This window comes from Schistocerca americana, chromosome X, assembly GCF_021461395.2.
Source record: "Schistocerca americana isolate TAMUIC-IGC-003095 chromosome X, iqSchAmer2.1, whole genome shotgun sequence".
Lineage (NCBI taxonomy): Eukaryota > Metazoa > Arthropoda > Insecta > Orthoptera > Acrididae > Schistocerca > Schistocerca americana.
This window is the reverse complement of record NC_060130.1, coordinates 850,752,320-850,765,395: the sequence shown is the minus strand read 5'-3', so window position 1 is coordinate 850,765,395 and position 13,076 is coordinate 850,752,320. Positions and strand designations below refer to the sequence as shown.

General features: G+C 38.4%; 1 protein-coding gene across 4 annotated transcripts in view; it reads right to left on the bottom strand.

The window, feature by feature from the left end:
* Positions 1–13,076, bottom strand: part of LOC124555302 (exocyst complex component 1) — a 277,770-nt gene that overhangs the window by 134,290 nt on the left and 130,404 nt on the right. For all 4 annotated transcript variants that reach the window (XR_006968531.1, XM_047129176.1, XM_047129177.1 and 1 more), the window contains one exon: positions 6,111–6,338. Coding sequence is in view for 3 of the 4 variants with exons in the window: in XM_047129176.1 (XP_046985132.1) it covers positions 6,111–6,338 (228 nt within the window). In the remaining variant the exon portion in view is untranslated. The remainder of the gene's footprint in view (positions 1–6,110; positions 6,339–13,076) is intronic.

Below are 13,076 nucleotides of genomic sequence, written 5' to 3'. Positions count from 1 at the left end.
ATGAGCTGATAATGTGTTTAGATGACCTCAAAAATAAGAATGAGATTGATATACTTTGTCTATCTGAGCACCATGTAACTGTGGGGATGGAAAATGTCAGTATAAATGGGTATAATTTAGCATCTTACACTTGTAGATCTAGTATGGATAAAGGAGGAGTTCCAGAATGAGATTTTCACTCTGCAGCGGAGTGTGCGCTGATATGAAACTTCCTGGCAGATTAAAACTGTGTGCCCGACCGAGATTCGAACTCGGGACCTTTGCCTTTCACGGGCAAATGCTCTACCATCTGAGCTACCGAAGCAAGACTCACGCCCAAAACTCACAGTTTTACTTCTGCCAGTATCTCGTCTCCTACCTTCCAAACTTTACAGAAGCTCTCCTGCGAACCTTGCAGAACTAGCACTCCTGAAAGAAAGGATACTGTGGAGACATGGTTTAGCCACAGCCTGGGGGATGTTTCCAGAACGAGATTTTCACTCTGCAGCGGAGTGTGTGCTGATATGAAACTTCCTGGCAGATTAAAACTGTGTGCCCGACCGAGACTCGAACTCGGGACCTTTGCCTTTCATGGGCAAGTGCTCTACCATCTGAGCTACCGAAGCACAACTCACGCCCGGTACTCAAGAGTTTTACTTCTGCCAGTATCTCGTCTCCTACCTTCCAAACTTTACAGAAGCTCTCCTGCGAACATTGCAGAACTAGCACTCCTGAAAGAAAGGATACTGTGGAGACACGGCTTAGCCACAGCCTGGGGAATGTTTCCAGAATGAGATTTTCACTCTGCAGTGGAGTGTGCGCTGATATGAAACTTCCTGGCAGATTAAAACTGTGTGCCCGACCAAAACTCGAACTCGGGCCTTGGTTTGGAAGGTAGGAGACGAGATACTGGCAGAAGTAAAACTGTGAGTACCGGGCATGAGTCGTGCTTCGGTAGCTCAGATGGTAGAGCACTTGCCCGCGAAAGGCAAAGGTACATTACTTTCTCAAAAATTTTAGAAAATGCTGTAAGCAAGGATACTGGCTGCTAATTATTGACATCTGTGGTTTCCCCCTTTTTGTAGAGAGGCCTGACAATGGCATATTTTAAACTGTCTGGAAAAATATCCTGAGTCAGTGATGCATTACATATGTGACTCAAAACATCAGCTGTAAGTGCTCCACATTGTTTTAATGTTACCCATCTCAACAGTAGTGAGATACTTAGCAGATCACAGTTTGGATTGCAGAAATGCTGTTCCACTGAGACAGCAATATACAGTTTCAATGTCCACATAATAGAGTCCTTAAATAGTAAAGTGTCACCGGTAGGAATATTCTGTGACTTATCCAAAGCATTTGACTGTGTGAACCAGGACATTATGTTACAGAAATTACAATTCTATGGTATAAATGGAACAGCATATGAGTGGTTTAAGTCATATCTACAGAACAGGAAGCAAAAAATCTCTCTATATGCTTCAAGTGATTCAAAGGAGTTTGCCACTTCATCTAACAGGGGTGAAATTACATTAGGTGCTCCACAAGGGTTCGATCATGGGTCCCCTCCTGTTTTTGATATATGTGAATGACCTCCCTTCTTATGTGAAACAAGATGCTGAACTGACACTGTTTGCTGATGATACAAGCATAATTATTAATCCAGTAAAAGAAAGTCCGATAGAAAATGATACAAATAAGGTATTTGGAAAAGTCATTAATTGGTTTTCTGCGAATGGACTTGCTTTGAACTTTGAAAAAACACAGTACATCCAATTTCTGCTGCAAAAAGTATAATTCCTTCAATAAACATAACACATCAAAAGAAGTCAGTAGCCAGGGTAGAGCATACTAAGTTTTTGGGTGTACATATAAATGAGAATCTTAATTGGAAAAGTCATATTTTGGATCTCCTAAAGCGACTAGGTTCAGCAACTTTTGCCAGTCTTGAAGATGTAGAAATTAGCAAGCTAACATACTTTGCATACTTCCACTCTCTGATGTCATACGGAATAATATTCTGGGGCAACTCAACACTTAGGCAAAAGGTATTCACTGCTCAAAAGAAAGTAGTTAGAATAATGTGTGGGGTTCATAGTCGCACATCTTGTAGGCATCTGTTTAAAAGGTTAGGAATTCTTACAACTGCTTCACAGTACATTTACTCAGTAATGAATTTTTTTTCTCAACAACATGGACCAGTTTAAAATCAACAGCGACATTCATGATTACAATACCAGAAAAAAGAAAGACCTACACTATCCTTTACTTAACCTATATTTGGCACAGAAATGGGTAAAATATGCTGCTATAAAACGTTTTGATAAATTACCAGATGAAATAAAATGTCTGACAGACAGCAGTAATAGCTTCAAAAACAAACTGAAATCATACCTTCTTGACAACTCCTTCTATACCATAGATGAATTCTTAAATATGAGTAAATAAATCTGGAGATATAATATATGCAATTTGTGCCATTTGAGTGAATGGGATAGATAATAGAAATATTTCGGTATATATATATATATATATATATATATATATATATATATATATATATATATATATATATATATATATATATATATATATATATATATATATATAAAAAAACCTTGTTTCCTGTGCACATTTCTTGTGCATTTGACACGTTCCACATCATAATGGTTTTTCCATGCTATTGATCAAAGGACCATGTAACTGACTAACTAACTAACTCAACTACTGCTGAATAAGTGCAACACAGCACCACACCACATGTCCAGTCTCAAAGTAAACTTTGTGAAACGGTCCAGTGTCCAGAATGAATTTTCACTATGCAGTGAAATGTACACTGATCTGAAACTTCCTAGCAGGTTAAGACTGTGTGCTGGACCAGGAGTTGAACCTGGGACCTTTGCCTTTTATGGGCAAGCACGCACTGGCTGAGCTATCCAAGCACAATTCAAGACCCACCCTCACACTTTCACTTGGAAGGTAGGAGTTGAGGTAAGGGCGGAATTGGAGCTGCTAGGGCAGGTTGTGGGTCGTGCCTGGAGAGCACTTGCCCGCAAAAGGAAAAGTCACAGGTTTGAGTCCTGCTCTGGCACACATACATACTTTGCTAAAAAGCTGTAATTCAGCATCATAACTTACACAAGAGTGACACAATTCAGTTCATCAACTTTCACACATTCTGTTTCTCCTTGGAATTACAGAGTTCTACTAAGACTGTTAGGTGAGAGTATCTCCTTTCTTGTTTATACATATGTATCCATGTCAACTGTTATTTACATTTCTGTACCCTCTGTACACTGTCTTGTATGTACTCCAACTGATTGTTCTGAGATGCAGTAGGTTACCATTTCCCATTCATTACAGATATGTTTCTCAATTGCATTTTGTTTCTTCAAGAGAAAGTTAGCCCTGAGTTTATAAATAACATGTCCTGTACTACACATTACCAATCTCTCACTATCTAATTTGTAAATGTGCAAGCTTTCATATGGTCAATCATGCAGACCATGCTCTGTGTTTCATTCAGCCCTGACTGACAGTTCAGAATAAGGATGGTCATCAATAGTGAAATTATACAGTTTATAAAGCTGCCATCTTAAGAGTATAGTTCTACTGACAGAAGTTGCTCCCTTGCCTAAATAAAGTTTTCGATGCTGAAGAATGATATGGAAACCAAACAAGTCCCTCTTCCTGATTTGTACAAGTTTCTTTGACTTGTATTAATTTGAAGAATGATATGGAAACCAAACAAGTTCCTCTTCCTGATTTGTACAAGTTTCTTTGACTTTTGTATTTTATCTATTAGAAGTTTTTTGTATTAAGTGGAATTTGACAGAAGAGAGATAGCATCTTGAGTTATATTATCCAACAAGATGCTGTGTAGTATACATACTTTGATGAGTTATTACATGTTAGTGGCAGCATAGTGTGCTCCGAGAATCTAAGTTTATATACAGTGTGGGAAGAGCAGAGGCTACGCACCCTATTGTGTATGCTTCCTAATCCCTGAATCAGCTGCAACAGCACTACTCACAGATAGAAAAAGAAGCCCTTGCTACTGTGTATGCACTTAAAAAATTTCTTGTTTTCCTATACAGTTCTGTATTTTATATGGTTACTGAATGTAAACCTCTGGTTTCTCTTTTCCATCCTTCAGCATCTCTCCCAGACAAAGCAGCCCATTTCCTGCAATACTGGGCTCTGTTTCTGTCATGCTATAATTACAGGATTCATTTCTGCCCACAGCACACCACACTAATGTGGATGCTCTTTCTCAGTTGTCAACTGACGACAATCCAGCATTCAATCAGGATGAACTGTTGTGTTTCTAATTAGACGTCGAAGCCCAAAGTACCTGGATGGTTTTCCTATTAGCAGTTCTCTGTCACGGCCAATCCTGTCTTATGTCACATTGTTCAATTTGTCCATCACAGCTGGTCGGATAGATCACTGGGCCGGACATTAGGATCCCTTGCGTCAATATTATGCTCTCCATCACCAGCTCTTCATTCATGATGCTGTATTACTGTTGACTACTAAAGAGTCAGTGTCTAGGGTTGTGATCCCATCTGCATTGCAGCAAGACATCATGCACCTTCTCCACCGTGACCATTGGGGTGTATCTCATACAAAATTTCTGGCCTGCTGCTATGTGATTCTGTCGGGCATTGACAATGATATCACACGTGTTGTGTCCACCTGCTCATAGTGCGCCACCCATCAAGTGGCATCATGGGTCTTTCTCTTTCTCTTTAAATAAGAAAATATTGCCAACTGGTAATGTCTGTGACTTGTCAAAAACACTTTATTTCACAGTTCACAGTATTCTCCTATACAAGTCCAAATGTTGCGGTATTAAAGAGCTTGCTTGTAACTGACTGTGACTGAAACTGTTCAGCATGTTGCATTAATAAAGTCAGGGAGCGTACTCAATGAAACGTCATCTTCAGAATGTGTAATAATCACTACAGTTGTATCGCAAGGATTGGGTACACTCTTGTTATTGTTACATATAAACGCCCTTATATATCCAAGAAGCAGAAACAGTATTCTCAGTTGAAGACGAAAGTATTATAGTAAATCGTAAGGGAGAAAATTCGACACCTGAAAATGTAAATAACATTTTCCTGAAAATTAATAATCAGTTTTCTGCAAACAGTGTGTCGGTGAATTTATATAAAACACAATACACATAATTTAATAATGCACATGGCCTGATCACACCATTAAAAGCAATGCACATGGGTAAATCAGTAAATGAAACAGAATATTCTAAATTGTTAGGCACTTCTATTGATGAGAATCTGAAGTGTAAGTTACATGTTACAGATCTTAAACATCTACATTTTGAAACATTTTTGTTACATATACCAGATTTTGGAGAAGAAAATATCAAGTTTATGACTTACTCTTCTTATTTTTATTCACTAATGCCTTCTGGCATCATATTCCCCAATAATTCACCACTGAGGAAAAAGTGTCTGTTGCAAAGAAGCAGAACAAGAATAATATGAAGCGTACAATCTGTAATTTCTTTTAGTCAGCTTTTTAAACAGTTGAGCATGCTGACAACAGCCCAACAGTACATTTACTCCCTTATCAAGTTTGTTGTATGACTGTGAGGAAAAAGAACTGACGAATCATGTAAATGGTCAGCATTCTGCAAAATTTTCCGCTGAGAAAGTGTACTATAACTGTGAAACTGATTTGTTCCACATCAGAGCAAAAGGTTGTAATTACAATTCATAGAAACTGCAAATAACTAACTCATTCTCATCAACAGATATGAAACAACAAGTTTCAGTCCATTTTCTCTTGATTTTTATATGACGAGTCAAATGATTCAACGTCGACAATGCCCCCAATTTATTTTTGAGAAACTAGCCATAACCAGCAAAGCAGGCCATCATCCCTACAATTACACACAAGCAGTATTAGCTAGTACCATATTTCCAACATACACCAAAACAGAAAGGAATATTAAAACAGCTCCATAACTCATGACTAAGAACTGAAATGTAATTAGATTCACATATGTATAAACAGTCTTATTCAAGTAACTATGATGTAAGCAATAGATAAAGTCAATAACACAATGACTGATCACGAGAAGTGGTCAATTAGGTACTTACAATCACTTGTTCCAGCTCTGACAGTAGTTTGCGATTATTACGGTTTGCAACTTCTATTAATAAATTCTTTTCCTCCATTTTTTCCATTGTGTCTCTTATATGGCAAAGGACCTCATCATACGAATTTAATCTAGCTTCAACATGTTCTGCTTCTGTTATTGCAGCCTCAATTTGTTCCATAAGTTGTTCAACTTGTTTTTCTGATGCTAATACACTGTGCACATTCTCCTACAAAGATGCATGAAAAAATTACAACGTTAATGACACATGAGGAAACACCCTCCATTAATAAAAAAATCAGTGAAAATGTGTAGTACATTACAATAAGTGTAAGATATGTACTCTTTAGTGATGTGTGTGTTTACTACCTCCTCCCACTTATCATTAAAGGATCCAGAAAAAATAAATCAACTCAAAAGCAAAACATGAATGTTTAGGACCTTACATACCTTACACAATTTGGGTACAGGCCACAGCCACGATGTATCTGTCAGTGACTCAGGACAGTGAATCCAACACAAGGTTTGCCAGATCACACCACCAGCAGCACTCTGTTCCACATGCTTGAACTGAGAGTGTCACCCTATGCAGCAGACATACCCATGTAGGGTAATGTGGCTTCCAGAAAAGCATAGGACCAGTGCAATGAGTTTTACAAGATTCGAGTATTTGCTCTTAATGTTTGTCAGGTATAATCAAGTTTTTCTCTGACAATGACTGCTGCTACGTCCATGGTAATTGTTTGCTGTTCACTGAGTACTACACTTAGAACTTGATTCTGACCATTTGCACTGTTTGCGCACTGTGTTCAATAAATGAGACCTGTACTGCATATTTACATATGAAGTACATTTAACTCTTTATAAATTACATGTTAGCTTTTCAGTATTCTATGACCAACTCACACCGAGTGTTTGTCACAAGCACTGACTACAAAGATTCAGTCGCACTGGAAGAACTGGTTCTTTTTCTGGATTAAAGGTAGTTGGAAGTGAGATAAAGAGAATGAGAAAGAAGAAATCTATGTGAAACTGCTAAAGAACAGGCATATTCCTTAATGCATTTCAGACTTAGCCATCATCGGAATCACATTTAAAAGACTCTATACACTTTATATCACCATCTACACAAGTCATGCTACAGGTATATGTGTAACTCATGAGACACAGTGTATCCAGTTTTTTTAAAATGTGATACTAATTATGGCTGTGGGCGAAACACATTAAGGTGTTTTTAGACATAATAGCAACCAAGATGGACAATTACATTGAAATACATTATAGTGTCACTTAATTATAAGTGTAAAGCTACTGAAAACATGTCTGACAAATTCAAATTATGATGATGATGTCCTTCATTCCAAAGTCTATCTTCATGCAGCTCTCTACACTAGCTGCTGCTGCAGCTGCTGCAAGTTACTGTTACCGTTACCACCACCACCAACACCACCACCACCACCACCACCACCACCAACACCACAACCATGTGAGCAAGCAGGATGGCTCCCACCATCTTACTCTGAGTACATTTCTATATCATGTATTAAGACCCATATAAATTTTTTGCTAATTTTATTCTCACAATTTTCAAGTTAATGTTCCTACATTAAGCACACATTACGAAAAGTATAAAAATTGTAGAAACGATTCCCCCCCCCCCTCCCCCCAAACACACGCAAAACTTTATTATTCAGATCATTCATTTTGTTGTTCCAGTTGCAATGAGGTAATTAGTTTCATCAGAACTGATGGCAACCAGAAGTTACTGCAATTGTAACTTATCATTCATCTAGGCATTGGGACAATCTTACGAGCTACTGGGTAAATTCAAACTGAGACACTGCTTTCAAATTAAAGATCTGTTTTCCTCTTTTTGGTAACACATTAGATTAGCCCAAACTTAATTAATTCAAAAAACATTGGTAATTAAAGATTTCACCTGATCCAAACTTTCAGTGCCAATTATAGTCAAACCAATGTAAATTTCTGCGATCTGTTGTATACTTTTGGTCGTCTGATTTTTCTGAATCAAATTATGCCAATATTAATGAGCAAAAGTTGTAACATATAAGATGGGCCCATGGTCACAAACCTGGGACTCCCATTGTGTAGGAATAAATTAGCACTGCATATTTTAATAGCTGTTGATCATGATATATAATATACAAACAAAATATAATGACAGACTCAATACCCAAAAAAGATGAACTTTATAACCAATAGAATTTATAAAATTTTATAAATTAAATTAACAAAGTTCATTAATATCATGGAGCGAATCTTTATAAGGAACACGAACACACACACACACACACACAAACACACAAACACACACACACACACACACCATTCAAATGACTGTGATTCTGCTATCTCCTCTCACTGTGCTCTGTTTCTGCTCTTAAGTCCCACTTCCATTTTCAGTTAGTATGCTCTAAGTCTTTGTTCATTCTATCCCTCAGTCCAACTTCCCTTTCCATTCATTCTGTTCATAGTCTTCATTTACTATACCTTCAGCCTAGCTAGTTTACATTTTAGCCCAGCCTCTGGAACCAGTTGTAGTGCCTCTTCTTCATTTCATTCAGGCCGAGAGAACATACTTTGTAGTTGAATAATATTTGTGACTGTAGTATCAGTTCTGTATTTTACTTAAGTGCATGTGAAGCAACTTACGATCACTTCATCTTTACTGTGTGTACTTTACTTTCTGAAGAGAGAAGAACTATTAACCTCCACATATAGTCATTACTAACTGCCTGTCTGTAAACATTCTGAAAGACATGATCACAGATTGGTGACCTTCCAATTTTGAACTTAAAAAGAAGCCTCTGGCTATTCTTTTTAAGGACAGATCTTACAACAGTCATCCCACGTGGTGATCCAGCAAAACTGCACAGCTACCGAAGGCTTATAAAAGAGCAGGTAGGTTTTATTGCATGACAAATACAATAACAACCACTGCCACTGCCACTGCCACTGCCACCACCTGCTACATCCATTTGAACCTACTTTTGCTATCAAGCTTTGGTCCTCCACTGTAATTTTATCTCCCACACTTACTTTATTTTAAAACTGAGGATTCCTTGATGCCTCAGAATGTGTCCTATTGACAGATCCCTTTCTTTAATCAAGTTGTGCCATAGATTTCTTTTCTCCTCAATTTGAGCCACTACCTCTCCAGTAGTTACCTGATCCACTCACACAGTTTTTGGCATTCTCCTGTAGCACCACATTTCAAAAACATTTATTCTATACAGCGTAATGTTCACATTTCATTTCTGTACAACATTACATTCCAGGCAAATACTTTCAGAGAAGACTTCCTAACACTTAAATTTATATTTGATATGAAAGTACTTCTCTTTTTCACAAATGGTTTTCTAGCTGTTACATCTGTATTTTATATTCTCTCTAATTTGGCCATCATCAGTTTTTTTGCTGACCAAATAGCAAAACTTTACTATTTGTTTCATTCCTTGAGCATCAGGAGATTTAATTGAACTACACTCCACTATCCTTGTTTCGTTTCTGATGATATTCATCTAGTAATCTCTTTTCAAGACACTATACATTTAGTTCCAGGGATCTTCTAAGTCCTTTGCCATCTCTTACAGGATTGCAAGGTCATCAGCAAACCACACAGTTCCTATTTCTTCTCTCTGAATTTTAATTCCTTTTCTACATTTCTCTTTACCTTCCTTTAGGTGTGTGTGTGTGTGTGTGTGTGTGTGTGTGTGTGTAAATAATTTTGCTAATCTTTTTTTCAACTATTTAAGGGTTTCAGGAATATTTCTGTCACATATGTGGGCTTTCAAAAAATGACACTGGACAACCAACCATTCAAACAAAGTGAGCCAAGCTAATAAAGTTAAGGTTATGAATTATTGACATCCATAGCAGCAGATAAACAACAGTGGGCTCATAACAGAATTTCTAAGCAGGTCAGTACATGGTTATCAACACGAAATCAAATAAGATCAATGCAAGAGTAGGTCCAATAATGAAGAAGACAATATGAATACACATAAAGTGCTATGAACAGCACAGTAAACATATTACTTTAGCCAAGATAGACATGAAGCCAACACCCACCATAGTAGTACTAGTTGATATGCCAACAAGCCACAGTATATGCGGAAGACACCTTGGGACACTGTGGAAGGTTTAAGATTGATTACAAAAGATAACACGGAGATTTCAAAACCAGATTTTAAACTGTTAGACATTTCCAGGGGCATATGTGGATGCTGAATTTATTATGAACTGCAGATTAAAACTAAAGAAATTGCAAAAAGGTACGAAATTAAGGCTCTGGGACATAGATAAAATGAAAGGAGAGGTCATTGAGACTTTCAGAAGGAGCATTAGGCAACACTGGACTGAAACATGGAAAATTAATACAATAGAAAACGAATGAAGAGCTTGAAGTGATGATGGCAGCAGGTGATAACAAAGGTAAAAGGAAAAGGCTCATAAAATCCTTAGATAACACATGAGATACTAATTTTGATTTAAAAAATAGGAAAATATAAAAAAAGGAGCAAATGAAGGTAATAAAGACATCTAAAAAATGAGACAAAGTGCAAACTGGCTAAGCAGGAATGGCAAGGGGGCAAATAAAAGCTATTATAATCATGCATCAGTATGGAAATGATAAATGTTGCCTATACGAAAATTAATGAGACATTAGAAGAAAACAGGAGTAGCTGTGTGAATATCAAGTACCTAGATGGCAAGACAGTACTACTTGTAGAAGGGAAAGATGCAAGGAGAAAGAAATAAATAGAGGATATATACACAGTCCAGTCACATTAATGTGACCACCTTTCAAAAGTCTGAATAACCACCTTTTGCAGCAGGGACTCACAGCAAGACAGTCAGTGAGGTTCTGGAAGGTACTGACAAGGCTGTAGAGCTGTACCAAATCCAGTGGTGAGGCCAGCTGCACTAAGTTTCTCGGTTAAGACCATATGGTGCAAACAACCAGACTGAAGTGGTCCCACAGATTCTCAATTGGGTTTCAATCCAGGGAGTTTGGTGGCCAGGGGAGTATGGTAAACTCATCCTGGTGATCTTCAAGGCACACACATACACTGTGAGCTGTGTGACATGTTGGATTGTCCTGCTCTGAGATGCCATCATGTTGAGCAAGAAAACAAACTACATATAGGGTGGACATGGTCCCCCAAGGATAAATGAATATTTGTGTTGATCCAGTGTGCTTTCTAGAATGATGAGAGCACTCAGGGAAAGCCACAAAAACATTACCCAGACCATTTCACTCCCTCCTCTGGCCTGGAATCTTCCAAAGATTGTTGCAGGGATGTACACTCCACTGGCCATCTGCCCGATGGAGCATAAAATGTGATTCATATCAAAAGGCCAGCTGTCACCACTCAGTGGATGTCCAGTTGAGGAATCAGTTAGTAAATTCCAGTCTCTGTCGCTGATGAACAGCAGTTAGCGTGGGTACATGAACCAGTGGCCTACTGCGGAAATCCTTACACAGCAACATTTGCTAAACATTCATTGAGGAGGCACTGTTGCTAGCCCCTCGGTTAAGCTGTGCGGTCAGTTGCTCTACAACAGTTGCATATCTATTTGCCTGTAAACATTTCTGCAGCTGTCAATCACCCCTATCAACTATGGCCCGTGGTGCACCACAGTTGCCTCAATGCCACATTTCGATAGCACAATTTTGCCATGCATGGTGTACTTTAATTACAGTGGCATGCAAACAGTTCACAAACTCAGCTCTTTTGGAAATGCTTCAGTCTTTAACGGAAAGGCAATGATCATGCCCTTTCGGGTGTCAGATAAATTGCTCCATTTCCGCACTGTTTTCCACACACCCCTGACATCTGTGAGTGGTTATAGCACATTGACATCTAACATAGGCAGTGGTCACATTAATGTGACTGGACGGTGTAACCAAAGGAAACAAACTTGATTAGCATGTTCTAAAAAGGTGTAGTAGGTGAAGACGAGATGGGAGATATGACACTGCAAGAAGAAACAGAGAGAGCACTGCAAGACCAAGAAATAGAAAGAGCACTGAAACACCTAAATGGAAACAAGGCCTCTGATCTAGACAGAATTCCCTCAGTTACTGACACTGTTGGGAAACCCAGCCAAGTCAATATTATTTCACCCAATGTGGAAGATACATGGGTCAAGTGAAATATGCTCAGATGTCATGAAAAAGTAATAATTCAAATAAAAAAGATGGCAAGTGCTGACAGGCCTGAATGGTGACTGGTTTGAATGCTTCTGAATCGTCAGTTTAATAAGTCACTGTTGTACAATAATGGCACAAATTACACTACCTGACAAAAAAATTTAGCACCCTAGAAAAGAGGAGAAATTAAATGAAACTTCATAGGTTTAGAGAGTATATGATATTTCAGTGACACAAAACTGAATAAAATTTACAAAGAATGTGGCAGCATGAGGCCACTGACCAATATGACATTTCATCCCTCTGGTCTGTATGCATGCTCCAAGTCAGTTGGGAGGGTGTTATAAAGCTGTTGATCCTCTTCTGAGGCAATCTGGCTCGCAACTGTTTTAACTGGTTTTCGATATTCTGTATGCTGGCACTGGGATAGAACTGACATCTGAGCTGGTCCCACATGTGTTCCTTTGGGGACAGATCTCAGTATCTAGTTGGCCATGGGGGTCGGGGAAGATTCCTCAACATCAAGAAGATAGTTCATACGGATATGTGCCTTGTGTGGACAAACCCTGTCCTGTTGAAAAATAGCACCACAATACTGTTGCACAACACACGAGGACTCAGAATATCCATGAGATATCATTGTGCTGTCAGAGTTCCATCAATCACTACCAACTTTGACTTGATGCCGTACCTAATGACACTCCAGACGTATTACACTTGGAGTAACACTGCTGTGCCTGTCTAAAACACTGGAGACACTGGAGTAACACTGCTACTGTAATCATTGAT